A 25,734-nucleotide genomic window follows, 5' to 3' on the forward strand; every position below is an offset into this window, starting at 1 on the left:
TTTTCTTTTCTTTCTTCATACCTGCGAACATTTGCTTGTGAGGGGAGAAGGCAGCAGAGAGGGGACCGAGCCATGGATTCCCCAGATCCTGGGGTCGCCATCGTCCTTGCAGCAGCCGGGGCAGAAAGAGGGGAGGGCAGCGAAGACCCCGCTGGCGCAGAGGACGAAGGACCCTCCGACCAGGAACGAGGCGGTGAAGTCTCCTGTCAGGTCTCTCAGGAAACCTGGAGAAGAAGAGGAAGACAGTAGGAGGCCGCCAGATCTTGCTTTCGCCAGAACTCAGAGAACTTTGGGCAGGAGCTAATGACAAAACAGAACCTCCATGTTCAAGGGCCATGTACCTTGACGCCTCGCAGGACCGGATTTAGGTGTGATGGGGCCCTATGCTACTGAAGGTAATGGGGCCCTCTATACATCCAGCTGTCCTTTGTCCACAACAAATTGTCGCTGTTTTTTGTGTTGAATATATGCTATATGGTCATTTATGGACCTAATAGGTATCTAATGCCGTTTGCAAATAAGAAAAGTTTATTTTTCCTTTACATTTTTTGGGGGGCCCCAAGAGAGTGGGGCCCTAAGCTATACCTTGTTTAGCTTATAGTGGCACCTGGCACATTCAAGTAAGGAGGAAACATGAGGCACGAAATTTGCATGGTGTTTGCATAACAGCCTCAAAGGCCCAGTATACCTGAAGGGACGTCTCCACCCCCATCGTCCAGCCCGGACACTGAGGTCCAGCTCCGAGGGCCTTCTGGTGGTTCCCTCATTATGAGAAGTGAGGTTACAGGGAACCAGGCAGAGGGCCTTCTCAGTGGTGGCGCCCTCCCTGTGGAACGCCCTCCCATCCGATGTCAAGGAAATAAACGACTATCTGACTTTTAGAAGACATCTAAAGTTTTTAATGTCTGGTGTTTTGTTGTGTTTTTAATATTCTGTTGGAAGACACCCAGAGTGGCTGGGGAAACCCAGCCAGAATGGCAGAGTATAAAAATTATTATTATTATTATTATTATTATTATTATTATTAAAATGCATGGCTGCAAATTTAGTAACAATGGCAATAATTTAAACAGGGGTAATTCATCTCAGCTACCCAGAACTCTCTCCTTGTCTGGATGGAGGGCAGAGTGGTTGGGTGGGAACGTGTGTGAGGTCACTGGCTGAACATGGGCCAGTCATGGCCTCCTCGTCCTAGCCTACCTCCCAGGGTTGTTGTGGTGATCAAACGAGGAAGGGGAGAACCATTTCCAGGCCACCTTGAGCACCTTGCAGGAAAAGGAGGGATAGGAATGCAGTGCTCCCTCCTTCGCACATTTGAAAAGCTAAGCAGGTGCCAGTGGGGTTTCAGATTGGATGGGGGACCTGCGTGTTGAGATCCCTGCATTGCAGGGGGTTGGACTGGATGTCCCTCGGGGTCCCTTCAAACTCTATGATTCTGTGACTATTTATATGCAGCCCATCTGGGCAGCTTCCAGCCAAATATCAAAACACAACAAAACATCGAGCATTAAAAACTTCCCTACAGAGTTCTAGATTCAGGTAGGTAGCCATGCTGGTCTGACACAGTAGAAATATATATATATAAAATTTTAAAAAATTGTCCAGTACCACCTTAGGTAAAGGGTAAAGGGACCCCTGACCATTAGGTCCAGTCGCAGCCGACTCTGGGGTTGCGGCACTCATCTCGCTTTATTGGCCGAGGGAGCCGGCGTCCAGCTTCCGGGTCATGTGGCCAGCATGACTAAGCCGCTTCTGGTGAACCAGAGCAGCGCACGGAAACGCCGTTTACCTTCCCACCGGAGCAGTACCTATTTATCTACTTACACTTTTGAGGTGCTTTCGAACTGCTAGGTTGGCAGGAGCAGGGACCGAACAACGGGAGCTCACCCCGTCGCGGGGATTCGAACCACCGACCTTCTGATCGGCAAGTTCTAGGCTCTGTGGTTTAACCCACAGCGCCACCCGCGTCCCTCTAAGTAGCACCTTAGAGACCAACTAATTTTGTTCTTGGTATGAGCTTTCATATATAATTCTGATTATAGATGTTGTGATCTTTTCTATGAACCCCCCGAGACCTCCTGTTGTAATCATCATCATCATCATCATCATAATCGAGGTGTCCCTTACCAGAGAGAGGCGGGCCCAGCAGCCCCCCGACGCTCATGGCCATCAGACACAGCCCCGTGGCATTGACCACGCGTGCCACGCCGACGATCTCAGGCAAGACCCCGAAGGCCACCGTGGCAAAACTGCCCGCGCTTGTGCCGTAGAGCAGGGCCAGTCCGAGGGCATCTGCGAAGGATGAGGCGAGCGGGAAGAGGAGGAGGCTGCAGGCGGTCAGCGCACTGCAGAGGACGAGGAGGCGGGCCGGGGACAGGAGGCGCCGGTCAGCCAGGCCGCCGGCCAGCAGCCGGGCCAGAGCATCCGAGAGGGAGGCCGCGGACACGACGGCGGCGGCTTCGTAGGGGCCGAGGCCCATGGCTCGGCCGTAGGGCTCCAGGTGGACGTAAGGCGTGAAGTAGCCGGCGGCCAGCAGGGCGGCGCCGAAGGAGAAGGCCGCGAAGCCCCTCTCGGCAAACAGGCCCAGGTCGAAGGCCGGTCCCGAGTGCGAGAGGTCGCCCCGCAGGCTCAGCGGGCGCAGGAGGGCCCCACAGACCAAGAGGTGGAGGCCCAGGGCGGAGGTGGCAAGCAGAGCCCCTCGCCATGCCAGGGAGTCAGCCAGGAGCCGCAGCAGCGGGGAGAAGGCGAAGGAGGACAGTCCGTTGCCCGTCAGTGCCAGGCCCATCGCCAGGGAGCGCCGAGACGAGAAGTAGCGCGAGAGGGTGCCCATGACGGGGGCGAAGGCCAGCGCCCAGCCGAAACCTGCGAGGGGAGAGAGGCTTTGGGTGGGCGAAGGAAACAGCAGGCACCCGTGTTGCATAGCTGTCAACTTACAGATTTGAAGATAAGGGACCAGCAGCCTTGAAAATAAGGGATCAGCAGCCAAAATAAGGGACCTGCAGCCTCACCTGTTCCAGGCACTCCAGTCTTCCTGTCCTCCTGCAGTCTGGTCAAACTCATGCCGGTAGCTTCGAGAACACTGTCCAACCAACTTTGTAACCAGAGGTTCAGCTGAATAGAATCTGAATCACATGCACCACAAGGCCTAGGCAGCCTCAACTTAAGATGGCTCCCCGGCCTGGCTTTGCACTACAAAGTTTGCAGCAGCACGTGCAACAAAATGGCGTCCAGCATTCAAAAACTCCCTCAGCTTGCATTAACTAGCCACACACAAGGCATGCAAGCTCCACCCCCCAGTCGTTCTTAGACTTCTTATTGGGTGAGCAACACAGCCAAGCAACACAGTTGGAGCCTCCCTCCTCTCTGGCCGGCAGGGAGGGAGGGAGAGGAGCTGCTTCCTTTGAAATTTAAGGGACATCATTTAAGGGACATTTAAGGGACATCCATCAGTAAGGGACAGCAGCGGGACATGGCGCTGGAATAAGGGACTGTCCCTTCAAATAAGGGACACTTGACAGCTATGCCGTGTTGTTGCCAACAATAAATTCCTCTTTATTCAAAGATCTGCTCAGGACTGCCAGGACTAATAAGCACAGCAACTGTGGTCCTGCCCCTGTGAGGCAGTTGTGGGGGCTGAAGGTCCCTGTCTCCCCACAGCCATCAATGTCTCCTCCTCTGGGTTCGTACATCCCCACACATTCCTGCATTGCAGGGGGTTGGACTAGATGACTCTGGGGGACCCTTCCATTGTTTCTCATTGTTGCAGGAATTTATGTATAGGTTGGGGGGGTGTTGCCCCTCCAGCAGATCTCATGCACATGCAGCCCACTACCAAAACCAGCACAATCGCTTTTGTGACTTCTGTGATTTGTCCCCACAAAACACTTCGTCACAGTTTCTTCCTATCTATTCAAAGGGCCTCTGCTGCACGATACCAAATGTAAGAATTCACTGATCAATGTATCTCTGTACTGGCTCACTGGGAAAACTTCAGAAACTCATATAGACAGGTGAGCTCAGCTCCTCAGCAGCCCCTCTGCCTGAGGGATAATCCCTGGCATCCTGATACCTGAGGGCCAGACAGGTAGCCATTCCAGAAATAACAAACCCATTAACAGAACGAAACAGCAGGCAGCCATGTTGTTGCCAACAATAAATCCCTATTTATTCAAAGATCTGCTCAGGACTGCCAGGCCTAATGAGCACAGCAGCTGTGGTCCTGCCCCTATGAGGCAGTTGTGGGGGCTGAAGGTCCCTGTCTCCCCACAGCCATCTCAGTCCCCTCCTCTCCAGGTTTTCCCCAAGCATTCGGAGACTGCGCCTGCCTGCAGCCAACCTATCCTCCGCCCTTTTCATGCCTCTTCTGGTTCCTGGGGAGACCAAGGGAGAAAGGAGCAGGTGGCAGCAGGAGAGGAAGACATTATTATCATAATTACTAAAGGACCCCTGACCATTAGGTCAAGTCACGGATGACTCTGGGGTTGCGGCGCTCATCTCGCTTTATTGGCCGAGGGAGCCGGCGTACAGCTTCCGGGTCATGTGGCCAGCAGGACTAAGTCGCTTCTGGTGAACCAGAGCAGTGCACAGAAACACCGTTTACCTTCCCGCCGGAGTAGTACCTATTGATCTACTTGCACTTTGAGGTGCTTTCGAACTGCTAGGTTGGCAGGAGCAGGGACCGAGCAACCGGAGCTCACCCCGTCACGGGGATTCGAACCACCAACCTTCTGATCAGCAAGTCCTAGGCTCTGTGGTTTAACCCACAGCGCCACCTGTGTCCCACATCATAACTACTACTACTACTTTAATAATAATTATTTTATTATTTATACCCCATCCAGCTGGGTCTCCCCAACCACCCTGGGCGACTTCCAACAGAGGACTAAAAACAGAAGAGAACTTCAAACATTAAAAACTTCCCTAAACACTACGCTTATGTTCTGCCTCCTCCTTCATGCCGTGCGTAGTTTGACTACGGAACTCCCTGCCACAGGAGGCGGCAATGGCCGCAAGCTTGGGTGGCATCAGCAGAGGATCGGACAAGTTCGTGGGAGATGAGGCTCTGCTCTGCCTCCGCGGTCTGAGGCAGCAATCCTTTTGAACTCCACTTTCTGGGGGGAGCAGGAGGGGAAGGTGCACCCCATGCTCACTCACCTGTCAGAAAGCCCAGGGTGAGATACAACTGGAGTAAGCTGGTGCTGAAGGAAGCCCAGAAGACGCCCAGAGAGGAGAGGAGGCCTCCCAGCATGACCACCGGACGAGCTCCGAACCGCATGCTAGCAGCCGTACCAACGGGACCTGGGTGGGAAACGGGTGGAAGGTGGTTGCAAAGGGTTAGGGCAGCCTCTTGGGTGTTTATTTTTGGACTACAAGTCCCATCATCCTGAGTCAGCGTAACCAATATTTGTAGATGATGGGAATTGTAGTCCGACAACTTTTGGGGAGCCAAGGTTGACGAACATTGCCTTTTGGCAATCTGGTGTCCTCCAGATTTTTTGGGACTACAACTCCCATCATCCTGAATCAGCGTAACCGATTTTCATGGATGATGGGAGTTGTAGTCCGACAACTTTTGGAGAGCCAAGGTTGAAGAGCATTGCCTTTTGGCAATCTGGTGTCCTCCAGATTTTTTGGGACTACAACTCCCATCATCCTGAGTCAGCGTAACCGATTTTCATGGATGATGGGAGTTGCAGTCCGACAACTTTTGGGGAGCCAAGGTTGAAGAACGTTGCCTTTTGGCAATTTGGTGCCCTCCAGATTTTTTTGGACTACAACTCCCATCATCCTGAGTCAGCGTAACCGATTTTCATGGATGATGGGAGTTGTAGTCCGACAACTTTTGGGGAGCCAAGGTTGAAGAACGTTGCCTTTTGGCAATCTGGTGCCCTCCAGATTTTTTTGGACTACAACTCCCATCGTCCTGAGTCAGCGTAACCGATTTTTGTGGATGATGGGAGTTGTAGTCTGACAACATCTGGGGAGCCAAGGATGAAGAACACCGGCTTTTGGCAATCTGATTAGTTCCCTGACATCTTCTAGAGATCCCCCCCCCCCCAACCTCACAGTTACGGGTTAGTTTGTTTGGTTTTATGTTAAACTGAAGGATTGAACCAAGCCAAGGATTGAACCCGTGGCATTCTGCATGCAAATCAAACCCTGCCAAACCCTTCCCAGATTAGCTCTCAACCTCTGCCCCCTTTAATTTCATTATATTTGGAATATAATTAAAACTTGACAGTGTAGGGATGTGAGATTAACAAGAAATGAGGAGCGCTGGGAGATTTTCTCCATTAGAAATAAGCTCTCATAGCATCCTAGCTTTGGAAGGGACCTCAAGAGATATCTAGCCCACCCCTTGCAATGCAGGAATCTCCGATAAATGTGTTGCCTTCGCTCCGGAGACAGTCCAGCTGATTCACTCAAAAATGAAGAGAAACGGCTGCGCTCTTTGTCTTGACAGACTTTTTATGGCTTAATTATTTGCCATTTCACCTATTTGAACCCAGGACAGTTTTTGAGGATTTTGAGTTGCGTTCCAATACGGTTAAAAGGTTTGTTGTTTGAAAAGTATATTATTCTGCATGCGGCTGCGACATCGCCGATACAAAACTGAGATCCGGAGCCAAGGCGTCAACAGACGTGGCCTTCTGGGTGGTGGCCCCATCTGGAAAACTTACTAGCCAGCTGCTGGGTTGCCAAGGCGATGGCCGTCACCCAGGAGACCTGGGCAGCGCTGGCGTCGAAAGCTTCCACCAGTTCTTCAAAGAGGATACCCAGAGATCTCAAGATCCCGTAAGTGAGGGAGTTGGCCAGAAATCCCGAGAAGACGATCAGCCAACCCCAGCCCCCATCCGGAGGGTTTTCCAGAGGCAGCGACATCTCTCAGGGTGGGATTCCTAGAAGAGTTGAAGGAGAGAAGAGAGCCTTTTTGCAAAACACGGCCATAACCTGCTGCTCTTTATAACTTCCACAAGACAAGGCTTCACATGTTCGGTGGGAATGTTGTGGCAGGGAGCAGGCCGCCATTATGGGCGACTGTTTTCTGGATCCCATTTATTGCATTTATAGCAGGGGTCCCCAAACTAAGGCCCGCAGGCTGGATAAGGCCTGAGGGACTGGTTTATCCGGCCCGCGGTGACCCCTGCTGCCCACTGCCACCGCCTGCTCTTAGTGGTGCTGCGCTGCGCGGCTGCCCACCTCCGGGTCGGAGGAGCACCGGAAATAGCTTGTGCGCATGCGAAAGTGTTATTTCCGCTGCACATCTGGGTTGGAGAAGGCCCGTGCGCATGCACACAAGCTATTTCCAGTGCTCCTCTGACCCGGAAGTGTGCCGGAAATAGCTTGTGCACATGCGCAAGTGTTCTTTGTGCATGCGCAAGCGTTATTTGCACGCACACACACACAAGCGTTATTTGTGCATGCGCAAGTGTTATTTCTGGTGCACATCTGGGTCGAAGGAGGCCTGTGCACATGGCACAAGCTATTTCCGTTGCTCCTCCGACCCAGAAGTGCGCAGAAAATAGCGTGTGCGCACACGTATGGGCACGTGCTCCCCCGCCCTCCGGCCTGCCGTGCGATCGGCGCTGGAGACACTGGCCCAAGGCGCGGTAAGTTTGCTGACCCCTGATTTATAGCAATCAGGGCCATCTTAACCATAGGCACCAGGGGTGCAGGGCACCGGGCTCTCGGGGCGCCTGGCCGAGAGTCCAGGGCCCGAGAGCTGGAGTCCAGAGAAGAGCCTGCCCATCGGTCAGAGCGCCACAGCGGGCTCTTTTACTGCGGGCAGCTCTGCGCCGTGAGTTCGGGGGTGAAGAAGAAGAAGAAGAGTTTGGATTTGCTATCCTGCTTTATCACTACCCTAAGGAGTCTCAAAGCGGCTAACAATCTCCTTTTCCCTTCCTCCCCCACAACAAACACTCTGTGAGGTGAGTGGCGCTGAGAGACTTCAAGAAGTGCGACTGGCCCAAGGTCACCCAGCAGCTGCATGTGGAGGAGCAGAGACGCGAACCCGGTTCCCCAGATTACAAGACTACCGCTCTTAACTACTACACCACACTGGCTCTCCAGGGTGAGCGAGCTAGCGAGGCCAGATGTGGCCAACTGGCTCTGCCCTCTACCTCTGGGATTGGCGTAGGGCCCAGCGCATGCTGCTTACACCACGAGGCGCCCGGCTTTGCTCAGTCGCTGACGCCACGCCTCGGGCTGGTTTGCTGAGCTGGGCTCCTTATGTTTCCTGTTTTCTTTTCCTGAGCAGAGATAAGCGTGGTGTCAGCTCCCTAAAAATGTTAACAACTTTGGGGTTCCTCGGACACTGAGGCCCTCGGAGCTAGACCTTAGTGTCCGGGCTGAACGATGGGGGTGGAGACGCTCCTTCAGGTCTACTGGGCCTTTGAGGCCATTTAGGGCTTTCAAGGTCAGCACCAACACTTTGAATTGTGCCCTGAAACATACTGGGAGCCAGTATAGGTCTTTCAGGACTGGTGTTATGTGGTTTCTGCGGCCGCCCCCAGTCACCAGTCTAGCTGCCGCATTCTGGATAAGTTGTAGTTTCTGGGTCACCTTCAAAGGTAGCCCCCCATAGAGCGCGTTGCTGTAGTCCAAGTGAGAGATAACTAGAGCATGCGCCACTCTGGCAAGGCAGACAACGGGCAGGGAGGGTCCTCATCCTGCGTACCAGATGGAGCTGGTAGACAGCTGCCCTGGACACAGAACTGACCTGCGCCTCCATGGAGAGCTGTGAGTCCAAAATGACTCCCAGGCTGCACACCTGGTCCTTCAGGGGCACAGTTGCCCCATTCAGGACCAGGGAGTCCTCCACACCCGCCCGCCTCCTGTCCCCCAAAAACAGCACTTCTGTCTTGTCAGGATTCAACCTCAATCTGTTAGCCACCATCCATCCTCCAACCACCTCCAGACACTCACACAGGACCTTCACTGGTTCCGATTTGAAAGAGAGGTAGAGCTGGGTGTCATCCGCATATTGATGGACACCCAGCCCAAACCCCCTGATGATCTCTCCCAGCGGCTGCATGTAGATGTTGAAAAGCATGGGGGAGAGGACGGAACCCTGAGTCTCATCTTGGCCAGCAGCAACGCATCAGGAGCCGGGTGCGCCCCCTGCTGGAAGGAGCTGGCGAGGCAGGGAGTCTGCCCCATCCCCCCCCCAAAACGCCCACCTGGTTAAATTCTCCAAACCAGCGTTTCCCACGGTGCAAGTGGGTCGCGCAGGCTTCGCACGGGAGCCCCATAAAATCCCCTGTGATCAGGCGGCGTGCTTGCATTCGCGTGAGCAAAATCTCGGATAGGGGGCTTTGAAAGTACTATAAATATTTCACCAAATGGCACATTAAATAGGGACGCTTCGCTCGGCTGCCCCGAGTAATGGGCAGAAAACAGGCAAACTTGCAGTTCGGAGGCACGAAATCGGCGGCTGCCAAAAAACAAAGAGGTCCAGAATTCACGGGGCGATAAATTGATGGGTCAGCATATCAAAGGATATCCATAGAGCAAAAAACCTGGGGACCATAGTTCTATATGCACAGCACCCAGCGTGGCCACAATTCTCCTGTATAGCAGGTGTTCCCAAATAAGGGGGGGGGCCTCAGGAGATGCAAATGACTATCCAGCTTTCAAAAGTTGGCATCATTGGACCACGTTCATCCCTTTTGTGGAATTAATGGAAATAAATAGTTTTAACTGGATTTGGAATAAATGCGCAATTCATTGTTTAGGTTTTGGATTTTGCTGTGCCGTTCTCTTTACTTGAAAGGGTCGTGCAAACTGATAGTCCGAATAGCGCTTTTTACAGGGGAGGGGGCGGTGGAAAGGAATTTATGGCACCAAGTTGCGGGGGGGGGGGGCGCGCAAAAAATGTGGGACCCTCTGCGGTATGGTATCATGGCGACTCCCCAATCAAAACCTGCATTTGTCAAAATCAACACACACACACACACCACGGTCTAAAGCCAAATACTCCCCCCCCCCAAAAAAAGCTGCTCACTGATTATACAAGGCAGTACTTAAATCTCTAATCCGGAGACTCAAGGGGCAGTTTGGAACTGGTTGGTTCAGGTATATTGTAACCCAACTCTCCTGGGAAACCTCCTTTTTTCTTTTGGTTGGGGGGGGGAGATGATTTGTGGCGGCTGAGAAGAGAGAAGCCTTCTGGGCTGCATAAACTGGGGTGGGGGCAAATCTCAGGACAGGGAAATGAGCAAGGGAGAGAATATAAAGTCTGGTAGGGGTCGCCAAGACGCAGAAGAGGGAGAGCCCACGAGGGGTTTTGCAAGCAAGGAGCGGGTGGGAGGGATACAAGACCCCCCCCCCCCATTTTAACAGGGACCGAAGGGGGGGTCTCAATAATATAAGATGGAAACTTTGGAAGAACCCCCTCCCCCAAACTGGTGGGATTTTTGTGGGGAGTGTTCTGCAATGCGTCACATCGATGCAATAACAGCGCATTAGAGATGGATTCATACTGGTCGGTCCACACGTAATTATTGGGCTTGGGGGGGGGTCACTCTTATCCTATAAGCGCAGCAAAAGTGGGACACCGCCCCCACCCCCTTCCCGGAACATCTGCGGTGTGAAAAGTTGCAGGATACTCGCAGGAAGACCTGCACCGATTGGAAATGAAGTTGTGTCCGCGCTGAAAGTTTCGGAAACGGTGTCGAAAGCGGGATTTACGTATAACCACCCCGATAGCATCATGAACGCAGTTATTTATTTTTTGAGGACGTCTGGAGGGGCCCTGAAATTATGGGATGGGGCTGGAGGGGGGTGTCATGAGCCAGGCACTAACGGGAGCTCCCCTCTCCATCACATCTGAGATCTTTGCTGGTTTCCTGATCCTGCCCCCCACCCCACTCCGTCCTCCTTATCCAAGTTATTTTACCTGCGACAGGTGAGAGAGGATGCTGTGGGAAGGAGCCTCGTCCTCTGCGGCAACGGCCAGCCCAGAGGTATCCTGAGCCGTGAGAAGGCTTCCCCTTTTCCCCATGGAGAAGCTGGGACGGCCGCCTTTTAAAAGGTGCCAGCCGGATGGGCATGACTCTGGCTGGAAGCGAAGGCGGATCCTGTTCCCGCCCCGCAAGGGAGTTGGTTGCTGCCTTGCGGTTGCCAAACAAAGAGACTCCTAAGCATTTCTCAGCTGCCCAAGAGGGAGGCTTCTCTGTCTCCTTGCAATCCCGTGTCCTGCGGGGAGGCTGCACCTGTTGGGCGCTTGCCTGTTGCTTCCCAGGGAAAGGCACAAGGCTACTGCCCGTTTCAGTTCTAATAACAATAACAATGAGTGTCTGGAGGTGGTTGGAGGATGGATGGCAGCTAACAGATTGAGGTTGAACCACAAGACAGAAGTACTATTTTGGGGGGACAGGAGGTGGGCAGGTGTGGGGGACTCCCTGGTCCTGAATGGGGCAACTGTGCCCCTGAAGGACCAGGTGCGCAGCCTGGGAGTCATTCTGGACTCACAGCTGTCCATGGAGGCACAGGTTAATTCTGTGTCCAGGGCGGCTGTCTACCAGCTCCATCTGGTACGCAGGATGAGACCCTCCCTGCCCGCCGTCTGTCTCGTCAGAGTGGTGCATGCTCTGGTTATCTCCCGCTTGGACTACTGCAATGCGCTCTACGTGGGGCTACCTTTGAAGGTGACCCGGAAACTGCAACTAATCCAGAATGCGGCAGCTAGACTGGGGACTGGGAGCGGCCGCTGTGACCATATAACACCGGTCTTGAAAGACCATATTGGCTCCCAGGATGTTTCCGAGCACAATTCAAATTGTTGGTGCTGACCTTGAAAGCCTAAAACGGCCTCGGTCCAGTATATCTGAAGGAGCGTCTCCACCCCCATCATTCAGCCCGGACACTGAGATCCAGCTCCGAGGGCCTTCTGGCGGTTCCCTCCTTGTGAGAAGTGAGGTGACAGGGAACCAAGCAGAGGGCCTTCTCGGTGGTGGCGCCCTCCCTGTGGAATGCCCTCCCATTAGATGTCAAGGAAATAGACTACTATCTGACTTTTAGAAGACATCTGAAGGCAGCCCTGTATCCGGAGGTTTTTAACGTTTGATGTTTTGAATGTTCTGTTGAAAGCCGCCCAGAGTGGCTGGGGAAACCCAGCCAGATAGGCAGGGTAGAAATAAAATTACTATCATCATCATCATTCATTTCATTAATTTTGCAATCATTTTAACCTTTCAAAACTTGACTTCCATCCCCCTCTTTCTGCATTTCCTCAAATTTATTTTTAATATCTTCCGCATTTCCAAATTCAATTAATTTGCTTGTTTGTTTTATTTATATACTCTTATTAAACTGCAGGTTGTTACAGTAATCCTGCCAATGTCCTTATCTGTTTACAGTTTATCTGTAAATATTCAATAAAGCATTTGCATGCTGTTATATAGTGTTATCTGAAGAAGTGTGCATGCACACGAAAGCTCATACCAAGAACAAACTTAGTTGGTCTCTAAGGTCAGTGCTACTGGAGAATTTTTTAATTTATTTCGACTGCGTCAGACCTACACAGCTACCTACCTGATTGGTAGGTATACTTACTGGTTGGTTTGTAGAAAAACAGGGTATTAAATGTTTTAGAGAGGATGTTCCTCTCCTGAATGCTTCCTTCATTGCACATGCCTGGGTTTTATCCAAATACAGTGGTACCTTGGTTCTCAAACTGAATCTGTTCCAGAAGTCTGTTCCAAAACCAAAGTCCGAGGCGCACTTTCCCATAGAAAGTAATGTATAACGGATTAATCCGTTCCAGACTTTTAAAAACAACCCCTAAAACAGTAATTTCACATGAATTTTACTATCTAACAAGACCATTGATCCATAAAATGAAAGCAATAAGCAATGTACTACAGTCACACAACCAATCAATCAGGAGGTGAACTGGATTCCACACAGTCACAAGAACAAAATGAAAAAGAGCTGCGAAAACAAAAAAAAAAGGGGGGGGGGGAAATAGCAAAAACAGACAAACCTCAGCAGAACACTCAAATCGGAAGCATAACACGGAGCACGTTTGGCTTCTGAAAAATGTTTGCAAACTGGAACACTTAATTCCGGGTTTGCTGTGTTTGGGTTCCAAGTTGTTTGAGTACCAAGGTGTTTGAGAACCAAGGGACCATTGTATTAGCTGTACTCAGAGCAGACCCTTTGCAGTGAATGGGCATGTCTAAGTTAGGTCTACTGATTTCAATGGGTCTACTCTGAGTAGAATTACCCCCTCCCCCTTTAACAGCACCTGGTCAGCAGTTTGAACGGGCACACAGGTCACTTGGTGTCTTTCTGCTCTATATCATAGAATTGTAGAGTTGGGACCCCCAAAAGTCATCCAGCCCAACCCCCTTCAATGCAGGAATCTCAGCTAAAGCATCCATGACAGATGGCCGTCCAACCTCTGCTTTAAAAACCTCCAAGGAAGGAGAGCTTACCACCTTCTGATATTATTGTTATTATTTACAGAAGGACATAATAATTTATTACTTATTCCACACCCTTCTGACCGGGCTGCCTCAGCCACTCTTGCCAGCTTCCAACAGAATATAAAAGAAAACAGCGAAACATCAGACATTAAAAACTTCCTGATACAGGGCTGCCTTCAGAAAGACGTAGAAACTGGCTTTCAATTATATGTCTGTATCAATTACATGATGCAATTTTACATCCGGGTGTGTATGTGTGTCTTTTTTTGTGTTATCAAGCACCGTCCCACAAAGCAGGGAGTCTCTCCAAAGCCCTACCTCATGGGTAGGCAAACTAAGGCCCGGGGGCCGGATCCGGCCCAATCGCCTTCTCAATCCGGCCCACGGACGGTCTGGGAATATGTGTGTTTTTACATGAGTAAAATGTGCCCTTTTATGTGAAATTCATCCCTGGGTTATTTGTGGGGCCTGCCTGGTGTTTTTACATGAGTAGAATGTGTGCTTTTATTTAAAATGCATCTCTGGGTTATTTGTGGGGCATAGGAATTCGTTCATTTCCCCCCCCCCCCCAAATATAGTCCAGCCCCCACAAGGTCTGAGGGACAGTGGACCGGCCCCCTGCTGAAAAAGGTCGCTGACCCCTGCACCTGGATATGCCATCAGGGATTGTCCTGCATGCAAAACACTCGGCTACCACCTTTCCTCTCACTTCCCCGGGGGACACAGCCTGCTCTTCAGGGCTCTTGTGAGGATAAAATAGGGCGCTGCCCTATGTGTGCCACCCCAAATTCTTTAAAAGGATGGGATATGAAGTGAATGAACGCCAGCGTCAGCGTACAGCTCCTTCCTTTACACACATGGGATCAGGACAATTTATTTGGGACAATGTAAACTTTGGAAAAAAAGACGCCTGCTTCTTGGGAGAAAAGCAATGGCAAACCTAGACAGCATCTTAAAAAGCAGAGACATCACCTTGCCAACAAAGGTCCTTATTGTTAAAGCTATGGTTTTCCCAGTAGTGATGGATGGAAGTGAGAGCTGGACCATAAAGAAGGCTGATCGCCGAAGAATGGATGCTTTTGAATTCTGGTGCTGGAGGAGACTCTGGAGAGTCCCACGGACTGCAAGAAGATCAAACATCTCCATTCTGAAGGAAATCAGCCCTGAGTGCTCCCTGGAAGGACGGATCCTGAAGCTGAGGCTCCAAGACTTTGGCCTCCTCATGAGAAGAGAAGACTCCCTGGAAAAGATGTTGGGAAAGATGGAGGGCACAAGGAGAAGGGGACGACGGAGGACAAGATGGTTGGACAGTGTTCTCGAAGCTACCAGCATGAGTTTGACCAAACTGCGGGAGGCAGTGGAAGACAGGAGGGCCTGGCGTGCTCTGGTCCATGGGGTCACGAAGAGGCGGACACGACTAAACGACTAAACAACAACAACAACACAAACTTTGGAACTCCCTGCCTATCTATATCAGGCAAGTGCCTTCACGGTTCTCTTTTCAGCGCCTGCTAAAAACATTCTTGCTTAAGCATGCCTGCCTGTGATGTTTAGAAAGTTGGTGTGAGTTGCAATCTATTTTTAATTTGTCGTTATTTTAACTTTTCGCAAGTTTGACGTTTTTGCTGTTCACAAAACCGTCAGTAAGGAAAATGTCTTAATTTGTTTTGCAAATCACTTTGGGGCTTCCCCACCCACCCCCAACACTCAAGCGGTGTATATATTTTATGAAATAAATAAACCCCAGTCCTTTGAAAAACAAACAAGAACACACTCACACACAGAGGCAGAAAATTAAAACACGGAAATGACCACACTGGTTGCCTTTAGCTTGGTCATTTGGGGTGGTTTGGCCAGAGATGCGAGTTTATTTAAAATGTCCACACCGCAATTTAAATTAAAAGAAAAAGAACGTTCCGTTTACGCTCAGCTAATTACGAACGAAATAAACGTGGGCAAACCTTGAGGCAGGTTTGCTCTACCTGTAAATTTAGATTTCAACCTCAGGAAAAAACCGCCGAGAATTTCAACACACACAGAGATGAAACACACCATTTCCCAAATTGTAGGGAGCTGTGCTTAATCTGTGCCTCTTCCTACACAACCTTTCCTCGACCCCAAATCCCTTTGCTCCCTCAAGGAGTATCTCCCTTTTCAAGGCCCAGGGAAGAAAATAAAACGACTGTAATCTGGTTTCGAAGAGGTGGGAGGAGAAATAATCCGTAATTTTATCTCTGTGTCCATCAAGGGCCAAGAAGGTGGTACAGCTTTTTACGTCCTCGTCTGTCAGCAATAAATAAAAGACAGGAGTTGTGGAGGGCAGAGTAATCTGGAGAGATCGGTTCTTCATTTCCCGCAATCTTCCACAAAAACCCTTTGCTTCTGCCAGACACCACAAAGTCACCAAAAGCACTTTGGGGGCGGAAGGGAGAGACAAGCTTCTACTGGACGGTCCTTTGTTTCCGACTCAAGTGTCACACCGGGAATCTGAAGGTAACTTAAGGCCTCTTGCTCCTGTCTCCCTCCTCCTTTCTGCGGATGGGGGCCAACTTCACATCGTCGTCAGCTTCAGATCGTAACTCCGCCGGGTCAACTTGTCTGGATCGTTGGACGCCATGAGGGAGAAATCCTGGAAGATGTCGAGGTATGTTTCGTCTCCTGGAAGAGCGGGAAGAATCAGGGAATAATAATAATAATAATAATAATAAATTTTATTTATACCCCACCCTCCCCAGCCAAGACCAGGCTCGGGATGGCTAACACCAGATATAAAACAATTGATTAAGATACAACTTAAAAACAGGATTAAAATACAACATTAAAATGAAGCCTCATCTCAATAGAAACTCAAATAATAATTTATTACTTATACCCCGCCCATCTGGCTGGGTTTTCCCAGCCACTCTGTGTGGCTTCCAGCTAAAGATTAAAAATACATTAAAACATCAGTCATTAAAAACTTCCCTAAATAGGGCTGCCTTCAGATGTCTTCTAAACATCAGATAGTTGTTTATTTCTTTGACATCTGGTGGGAGGGCATTCCACAGGGCGGGAGCCACCACCAAGAAGGCCCTTTGCCTGGTTCCCTGTAACCTCACTTCTCACAAGGAGGGAACCGCCAGAAGGCCCTCGGAGCTGGACCTCAGTGTCCAGGCAGAATGATGGGGGTGGAGATGCTCCTTCAGGTATACTTGACTGAGGCCGTTTAGGGCTTTTAATGTCAGCACCAACACTTTGAATTGTGCTCGGAAACGTACTGGGAGCCAATGTAAGTCTTTCAGGACCGGTGTTATGTGGTCTTGGCAGCCGCTCCCAGTCCCCAGTCTGGCTGCCGCATTCTGGATTAATTGCAGTTTCCGAGTCACCTTTAAAGGTAGCCCCACATAGAGCTCATGGCAGTAGTCCAAGCGGGAGATAACCAGAGCATGTGCCACTCTGGCGAGACAGTCTGCGGGCAGGGAGGGTCTCATCCTGCGTACCAGATGGAGCTGGTAAACAGCTGCCCTGGACACAGAACTGACCTGCACCTCCATGGACAGCTGTGAGTCCAGAATGACTCCCAGGCTGCACACCTGGTCCTTTGAGGGCACAGTTGCCCCATTCAGGACCAGGGAGGCAGACCCCAAAGCTCATCTAGTCCAACCCGCTCCAATGCAAGGACCGCAGCTAGGAGTCTGCAAGGGCCCTGGGCAGGGAGCATCGGAAATCTGTTTGCGTCTTGGAAGGAAGACCCCAGATCGCCACTTCAGCCTGCCCTGAATCGCACCAGCCACTCTCTGGCATTGAAGCAGGATTCGCACCCACAGCCCCAGCATCTATCGGTCATGTTGAGGGAATGTCCGCCAAGGAACTAATGGATACCAAAAGAAGGCGAATGGTGGCAGATCCAGGACAGATAAAAGAAAGTGCTTCTTCATGCAGCGCTTAGTTAACCTGTGGAACTCCCTCCCACCGGGTGCAGCGAATTTGCTGGACAAAATGTCCAGAGTTGCTTCTCCTCAATCTTTTCACAAGAGACGAATATTAACTTACAGCTTCAACCTTCAATTAAGTTCTCTCCTACTTAGCAGCCAGGCTCATAATAATAGCGAGATCTTGGAAGCAATGAGAGGTGTGTGCGTGCGTGAGAGTGTGTATTCTCTGACAAATCAGTACAGCAAAATCTGGCCAAAGTGTCCTTGTCGAAAAATAGAATAATAAAAGAAAATTGGCTCAAGTCTTGAGGGACAAAGGCTCCATGGCGCAGGTTGGCTTAAAAAACTTAAAACAGGGGACTCTCCTCACATTATAAAACCTTTGGGTTAACTTGAGCTGTTTATCGCCTTCTATAAAAATAGTAGCCTGGGATAAAAACTTATTATCGTATAGAATCGTCAAGTTGGAAGGGACCGTGAGGGGCATCTAGTCTGACCCCCTCCAAGGCAGGAATATTTTTGCCCTACGTGGTCTTCGAACCCACAACCCTGAAATTCAGAGCCTGTTGCTCAGCCGACTAAGCTATCTCAGTTATTTGGTTGTTAATTTTGCACCTGTTGCCTAAACACCAGCTTCTGGGTTTTGCTACTTATCTGTAACATTAATTAATTTTTAGCTGTTGTTATGTCCGGGTGTGTAAACAGCAAACACCCATCACTTGTTTGTCCACCTGTTGGCCATCGTTGCCAGATTGTTCCCATTTTACAGATGGAGCAACTGAGGACTGAGAGCGTATGGGAAACTGATTCCGGAAGATTTTCGAGGAGATAGAGCGAATTCTGATGTGGAATTGTGTTCCCACCCACCACAGGTGAGACTCACCTGATTGGCCGAGGGCAAGCTCAGATTCACGCATCTTGGCCAATCGCAATCTTTGAAAGAGGGAAGGTGGGTGGGAGAGAAAAAGAGTCACGTGACACAACAGAAAAAAATGAATTTCAGCCCCTTCTCCCCCCCCCCCATCTTACCCCAATCCCCTACCAGCCACAGACCCAATCGTTCGATTTATTTTGTTGATTATATATTTCGTAAAATTTATGCATACCACTTGGTTGTAAAAAAACCAAAAAAACCTCAAAGCAGTTTAGAAAAAGAATAAAATTACCAGTAAAAGCAATTTAAGAACAGCTATTAAAAATGCTGGAAGAACAATTGACAAGAAGCTGAAACCAGATATGGGCTGGATCTACACAGCTGTAAAAAAACGCTATGGAAAAAACGTAAAAGCTGACAATGGAAATGATAATCGACTTCCAGTTTCAGCCCGACAGCGCCATCTAGTGCCACAGTGTTATAACACATTTACAGACCCAAAGGCCTGAGCCCAAGATTCAAGATGGCCGACATCCCGCCAACTTCCTCCCAGAATCCCTCTCTTCCCCTTCAACTTCTGAAGAGCTTCAGAATTCACACCCAAGACCTCACGATGGGGGGGGATTATTTGGCACCCAAGGGAGACGGGGGCGGGTGGGGGGTGGAGAATCTCCCTTACAAGGTGACGATATCGGCGTTGGCTGAATCTATGGCGATGCTGAGGGGGTCCTTCCCTTCCCCATCGACGGCGTTCATGTTGGCCCCGCGCTTGAGGAAGAGGCAGGCCAGCCTAGGAAACGAAACAGGGAAGACACATATTCAATATTTCCACATGACAAGCATCTCTAACAGCCTCATACATAAATAGATCATTATGCACTATCAGCAAAATCCCTTTACAATATATAGGTGAAACTCAAATCTCTTCTCTGATGAGAGCAGCTTTTGCATCTCACTTGGAAACCAAGGACCCAGAGTCTGGAGGAAGAACGGGGAGACACACAATGCCAGATGCTTGAAGTCCAGTGTGAAGATTCCCCAGTCTGTGTTGATTTGGGGAGCCATGTCATCAGCTGGTGTTGGTCCACTGTGCTTCATTAAGTCCAGGGTCAACGCAGCCGTCCACCAAGAGATTTTGGAGCACTTCATGCTTCCTTCCGCAGACGAACTTTATGGGGATGCTGATTTCATTTTCCAGCAGGACTTTGTCAACTGCCAAAAGTACCAAAACCTGGTTCAATGCCCATGGGATTACTGTGCTTGATTGGCCAGCAAACTCGCCTGACCTGAACCCCATAGAGAATCTATGGGGCACTGCCAAGAGAAAGATGAGAGACATGAGACCGACAATGCAGAAGAGCTGAAGGCTGCTATGGAAGCATCCTGGTCTTCCATAACACCTCAGCAGTGCCACAGGCCGATAGCATCCCTGCCACGCCGCATTGAGGCAGCAATTGATGCAAAAGGGCCCAAACCAAGTACTGAGTACATGTGCATGCTTCTACTTCTCAGAGGTCCAATATCGCTCTATTTGCAGTCCTTGTTTTGCTGATTTCATTTAATATTCTAATTTTCTGAGATTGTTAATTTGGGGTTTTCATCAGCCGTACACCATAAACATCACGATTGTAACAAATAAAGGCTTGACATATCTCGCTTTGCATGTCATGAGTCTATCTCATATATTAGTTTCACCTTTTAAGTTGAATTACTGAAATAAATGAACTTTTCCACAATAGTCTAATTTTTTGAGTTTCACCTGTAAGGGTTATTCGTTCCCAGTGCCTGGAACAAATTAGTTCACACCAACCAGATCACTGAACCAATTGTCCATAAGCTCAGTCGGTAGAGCACAAGGGTTGTGGGTTCAAATCCCACTTCGGTGAAAGATTGGAGGTTAGACTCCAATCTGGGCAGCTTCCAGTAGAATATTAAAACACAATGATTCAACCATCAATAGCCTTGTTCTCCCCCTGAAGTCTCCCTTCTCCCCCTTCCCGCAGCCGCTTGCTTGCTTTCGGGGTTCTTCCACACCTGCCTGCCCGCCTTTCTGTTGCCATGCTGGAGTTGGCGCTGGCTGCAGCAAACTACAACGTGACGACAGCCTTCCATTTCTATGCATATAGGAAGATATATGTATAGAGATATATAGATAGGTATCTACCCAGTGTGTCCCAAGATGGTAGCATGATGAAGGGGGCCTCGGCCTCTGCTGTCTGGCTGGTTGACGCTGGCTCCATTTTGAAGAAGGAATTCGCAGGCCAAGAGAGAATTCTGGGTAGAGAGAGAGAGAGAGAGAGAGAGAAGGTGAAGTGGGGAAATGAGGGAAGTGGGTTGGCATTTGAGAGCATCAAGAGTTCTGAGCCCCACAGAAAATAATACAGTGGTACCTCGGGTTACATACGCTTCAGGTTACAGACACCGCTAACCCAGAAATAGTGCTTCAGGTTAAGAACTTTGCTTCAGGATAAGAACAGAAATCGTGCTCCGGCGGCGCAGCAGCAGCAGGAGGCCCCATTAGCTAAAGTGGAACTTCAGGTTAAGAACAGTTTAATTACTTAACCCGAGGTACCACTGTAGTAGTAGTAGTAGTAGTAGTAGTAATAATAATAATAATAATAATTTATACCCCGCCTTCCCCGGCCAAAGCCGGGCTCAGGGCGGCTAACACCAATCAAATAAAATCACACTAAAAACATAATACAGTGGTACCTCAGGTTAAGTACTTAATTCGTTCCAGAGGTCCATACTTAACCTGAAACTAACAATAATTAGTTAATCAGTTAAGACAAAAGCGTGTATTGGCGACAAATAATAGATAAGTGAAATAAGGAATGGACGGGAGGTCGGGTCTATAGTCCAAGGACCACTTTTCGTTTTAGTGATTCGTAATTAATATTGTCCTTATCATGGTTCGGTTTGTATTTCTTGTCTTGTTTTTTTTTTTCCTTTTTCGGTGTATCAATAAAAAAAAAAGTGTGTGAGGACATTCTGCAAAAAACAGACGTACCAGCTGCAAAAAAAAGGAGAGTCATACAAATTTCACACAGAAGCCCATTATTGTTTACTTCAGCTCGCCTGTGGAAACAAACTCAGAGGCCATGAAGGAAGGGAAGGATACCAACAGGAAGATTTAAAGAAGGAACTACTGGAAACTCAAGGCAGTAGAAACATAAGATGATTGGAACCCCACTGAACTTGAAGCATGGGAAGCCCCAACAAAAATCTATAATTTGGCAGAATATTTGGACTACATGAGATGTATTTGTATAATTTGGAATATTTAATGTGATCTGATTGGATTGTTAAAATGGAAAATTTAATTAAAATTATTAAAAAAAAAAAAAAAAAAGACTTCTGAGCCCCCCCACAGACTCACCGCGGCGACGGCCTGCAGCAAAGGGGTCCGGCTTTCGTGGTTGGCGTTCACCCAGTTGACGTCAGCGCCGTGAGCCAAGGCGTCCGCCATGGTGGGCAGGCTTGGGGGTGCAGCGGCAGCGCGATAGAGCAAGGCCCCAGGGTGCAAACTCTGCAGGTTGTCTGTGGGGTTTGGAGAGGCCCCTTCCCTTGCCCCTAAAAAGAGGGGGGGAGGCAGAGAGAATCAGACCAGCAACAGCCACCAGCGTGGATTACTTAGGAAGCTGCCTTACTTAGTTAGACCACTGGCCCATCTAATTCAGGTATGCCAACACTGGCTGGCAGCTCTCCAGGATTTTATTCATTTCATATAATATATATACATGGCAAGAAACCCGAATGCTGTTTACGTAAAGAGCTAGAGCAATGACAGATTGAGGTTGAATCCTGACAAGACAGAAGTGCTGTTTTGTGGGGACAGGAGGCGGGCAGTTGTGGAGGATTCCCTGGTCCTGAATGGGGCAACTGTGCCCCCGAAGGACCAGGTGCGCAGCCTGGGAGTCATTCTGGACTCACCGCTGTCCATGGAGGCACAGGTCAGTTCTGTGTCCAGGGCAGATGTCTACCAGCTCCATCTGGTGCGCAGGATGAGACCCTACCTGCCCGCAGACTGTCTCTCCAGAGTGATGCATGCTCTGGTTATCTCCCACTTGGACTACTGCAATGCGCTCTATGTGGGGTTACCTTTGAAGGTGACCTGGAAACTACAACTAATCCAGAATACGGCAGCCAGACTGGGGACTGGGAGTGGCAGCCGAGACCACATAACACCGGTCCTGAAAGACCTACATTGGCTCCCAGTACATTTCCGGGCACAATTCAAAGTGTTGGTGCTGACCTTTAAAGCCCAAAACGGCCTCAAAGGCCCTGCATACCTGAAGGAGCGTCTCCACCCCCATCGTTCTGCCCGGACACTGAGGTCCAGCTCCGAGGGCCTTCTGGCGGTTCCCTCCCTGCGAGAAGCCAAGTTACAGGGAACCAGGCAGAGGGCCTTCTCAGTGGTGGCACCTGCCCTGTGGAACGCCCTCCCATCAGATGTCAAAGAGAATAACAACTACCAGACTTTTAGAAGACACCTGAAGGCAGCCCTGTTTAGAGAAGCTTTTAATGTTTGATGCATTAGTGTATTTTCATATTTTGTTGGAAGCCGCCCAGAGTGGCGGCTGGGGAAGCCCAACCAGATGGGTGGGGTATAAATTATGATGATGATGATGATGAAACCAAGAGAAATTTACAACAGCACTTTGAAGCATACAAATTAAAATTGCCTCCACTTCCCTATGCATCTGGGTAGGCCTGTTGAAACAAGGATGTTTTTAGCAGGCCCTGAAAAGAGTCCAGTGAAGGCAGCTGCTTGCTCTCAAGAGGCAGGGAGTTCCACAGTGTCGGTGGCGCCAGTTCTGCCGTTCAAAGCAGCCAAGTGGACCAAAGCAGCAGGGGGAGGAGATCTCATAGGTAAAGTGGTCCCCACGTTGTTAAGGGCTTTGTATACAGATAATAACGCCTTTGACTCGGCCCAGATTGGCAAACAGTGCTGACACCCGACTGCCGACAGGAGAAAGGCCTTGTCAGGATACTAGCCCCTCTGCTCAGAGATCTAACATTTTTGTTTAGGCAAGCCTACCCAGTCATTCAGGAAGCCACTGCGAGTTCGAATCTGCTCTTATTCCGTTGCTGTTTTAACATTTCAAATCTAACTGATCGTTTTATTGCTTTGTCCTTTTTTTGTAATCTGCTTTGAGGTTTGTTTGTTTTTACAACAAAGCTGCGATTCCTGCAATGCCAGGGCTTGGACAATACGACCCCTTTTGATTCTGCAATTCTGTGAGTCTATAAGCGGCGTGTGAATTTTAGGAGATAAATAAATGCGTCCTGGCATTCTGGGGCTAGGACTGAACAGCACCAGGAAAGATGGAGACTCTCACCCAGCCCAGCTCTCTTCCATGTGGGTCCCCATCCATAGCTGTCAACTTTCAGCTTTGAAAATAAGGGATCAGCAGCCTCACCTGTCCTGGGGACAGTCTACGGGATATTTAACAATCCGGGATAGCAGTGGGAAGCAGCGGGAAACAAAATAAGGGAAGGTTGAAATAAAAAAATTCCTTCCTGTAGCACCTTAAAGACCAACTAAGTTAGTTCTTGGTATAAGCTTTCGTGTGCATGCACACTTCTTCAGATACACTGAAACAGAAGTTACCAGATCCTTCTATATATTGAGAAGGTGGGGAGGGGTATTACTTAGAAGGGTGGTGGGAATCGGAGATTGGCAGATAGCTGAGATGAGCCTGTTGACGACTCTTAACGACTGTAATAGGTCTTACAGGAAAAGGCAAGGGGTGAGAAGGTGAGAAATCTAAACCATGCTGAAAGGAGAGCCATAGATAATCTCAGAAACAACCCAAACATTATAATTAAAGAAGCAGACAAAGGGGGAGCTGTCGTCATCATGAACAAAACTGACTACATTCAGGAGGCTCGCAGACAACTTTCCAATACCGCCTTTTACACAAAATTGGACTCAGACCCCACACAAGAATACAAGAAAGAACTGAACAAGATTGTTAAGGAGCTACCCCCACACATCCAAGAACAGATCCTCACCAACACACCAACAGAACCTCGACCAGGAACTTTCTATCTTCTACCTAAAATACACAAACCAGGAAATCCAGGACGCCCCATCATTTCAGGTATTGGCACTATTACAGTGGGTGTCTCCGGTTATATGGACTCTGTTCTGAAACCATATGCCATCAGTGCTCCCAGCTATGTACGTGACACCACAGATTTTCTGAGGAAAATACAATCTTTAAATAATCTTCCCAACAATACTATACTAGCTACTATGGACGTGGAATCTCTGTATACCAACATCCCACACAACGATGGTTTACAAGCTATAAGGAACACCATTTCAGATAAAACCACAGCGGACCTTGCCACCAAACTCTGCCAATTTGTCCTTACCCACAACAACTTCAAATTCGGTGATGACCTGTTCCTTCAGATCAGCGGCACAGCAATGGGCACCCGCATGGCCCCACAGTATGCCAACATCTTCATGGCAGATTTAGAACAACGTTTCCTAAACTCCTACCCACTCAAACCTCTCTTGTACCTACGATACATTGACGATATTTTTATCATCTGGACACATGGTCAACAGACCCTGGACACCTTTCACCAGAAATTCAATGATTTTCACCCCACAATCAACCTTACAATGAATCAATCTATGCAAGAAATACATTTTTTGGACACTACTATAAAAATACAGGATGGACACATAGACACCACCTTATACCGTAAACCAACTGACCGACAAACATATCTACATGCCTCTAGCTACCATCCCAAACATACCAAACAGTCCATTGTATATAGCCAGGCACTACGTTACAGCCGCATCTGTTCCAATTCTACAGACAGAGACTCTCACCTAAGAGATCTACAGCAAACCTTCTCAGAACTAAAATACCCAGCAGATGAAGTTAGACAACAGATCAACAGAGCCAGACTGATACCCAGAGAGAACTTGCTGCAAGACAGACCCAAAAAAGAAAATAACAGAACTCCACTAGTCATCACATACAGCTCCCAAGTTAAAACAGTTCAACGCATCATCAGAGATCTACAACCTCTCCTGGACAATGACAGTTCTCTTTCTCAAGCTCTGGGAGGAAGACCTTTCATTGCCTACAGACAGCCACCCAATCTTAAACAACTCCTAACCCACAATAATACTACAACCAGACTTAACACGGACACTGGCACCAGAGCCTGCAATAAACCCAGATGCCAACTTTGCTGCCACATACACCCGGACAACACCATTACTGGCCCCAACAACATCACACATACCATCTCGGGACTATTTAATTGCTCATCGTCTAACATTGTGTATGCCATCAAATGCCAACAGTGTCCTTCAGCTCTCTATATTGGACAAACAGGCCAAACCTTACGCCAAAGAATAAACGGACATAAATCTGACATCAAGAATCACAAAACAGAGAAACCAGTAGGAGAACACTTCAATCTCCCAGGACATTCTATACAAGATCTCAAAGTAGCTGTTTTACTACAAAGGAATTTCAGA

The 25,734-nt window shown here is 49.2% G+C and overlaps 2 protein-coding genes across 2 annotated transcripts in view; both read right to left on the reverse strand.

Annotated features, from left to right (window-relative positions):
* Position 1: 1 nt before the first annotated feature.
* Positions 2-6,891, reverse strand: SLC16A11 (solute carrier family 16 member 11). The gene is made up of 4 exons (XM_080979846.1): positions 6,681-6,891; positions 5,155-5,298; positions 2,128-2,862; positions 2-224 (listed from the first exon to the last, which is right to left on the reverse strand). Exons 1-4 carry the CDS (start codon positions 6,880-6,882, stop codon positions 16-18), a joined length of 1,290 nt encoding a protein of 429 aa, XP_080835972.1. The 5' UTR covers positions 6,883-6,891; the 3' UTR covers positions 2-15.
* Positions 6,892-15,275: 8,384 nt separating this feature from the next.
* Positions 15,276-25,734, reverse strand: part of ACAP1 (ArfGAP with coiled-coil, ankyrin repeat and PH domains 1) — a 48,282-nt gene continuing 37,823 nt past the window's right edge. Inside the window, exons 19-23 of the mRNA XM_080979718.1 lie at positions 21,598-21,791; positions 20,383-20,492; positions 18,898-19,008; positions 18,228-18,277; positions 15,276-16,088 (exon numbers count right to left, since the gene is read on the reverse strand). Coding sequence (XP_080835844.1) covers positions 15,982-16,088; positions 18,228-18,277; positions 18,898-19,008; positions 20,383-20,492; positions 21,598-21,791 — 572 coding nt within the window. The 3' untranslated portion in view covers positions 15,276-15,981. The remainder of the gene's footprint in view (positions 16,089-18,227; positions 18,278-18,897; positions 19,009-20,382; positions 20,493-21,597; positions 21,792-25,734) is intronic.

This window comes from Podarcis pityusensis, assembly GCF_964106645.2.
Source record: "Podarcis pityusensis genome assembly, chromosome: 13".
Classification (NCBI taxonomy): Eukaryota; Metazoa; Chordata; class Lepidosauria; order Squamata; family Lacertidae; genus Podarcis; species Podarcis pityusensis.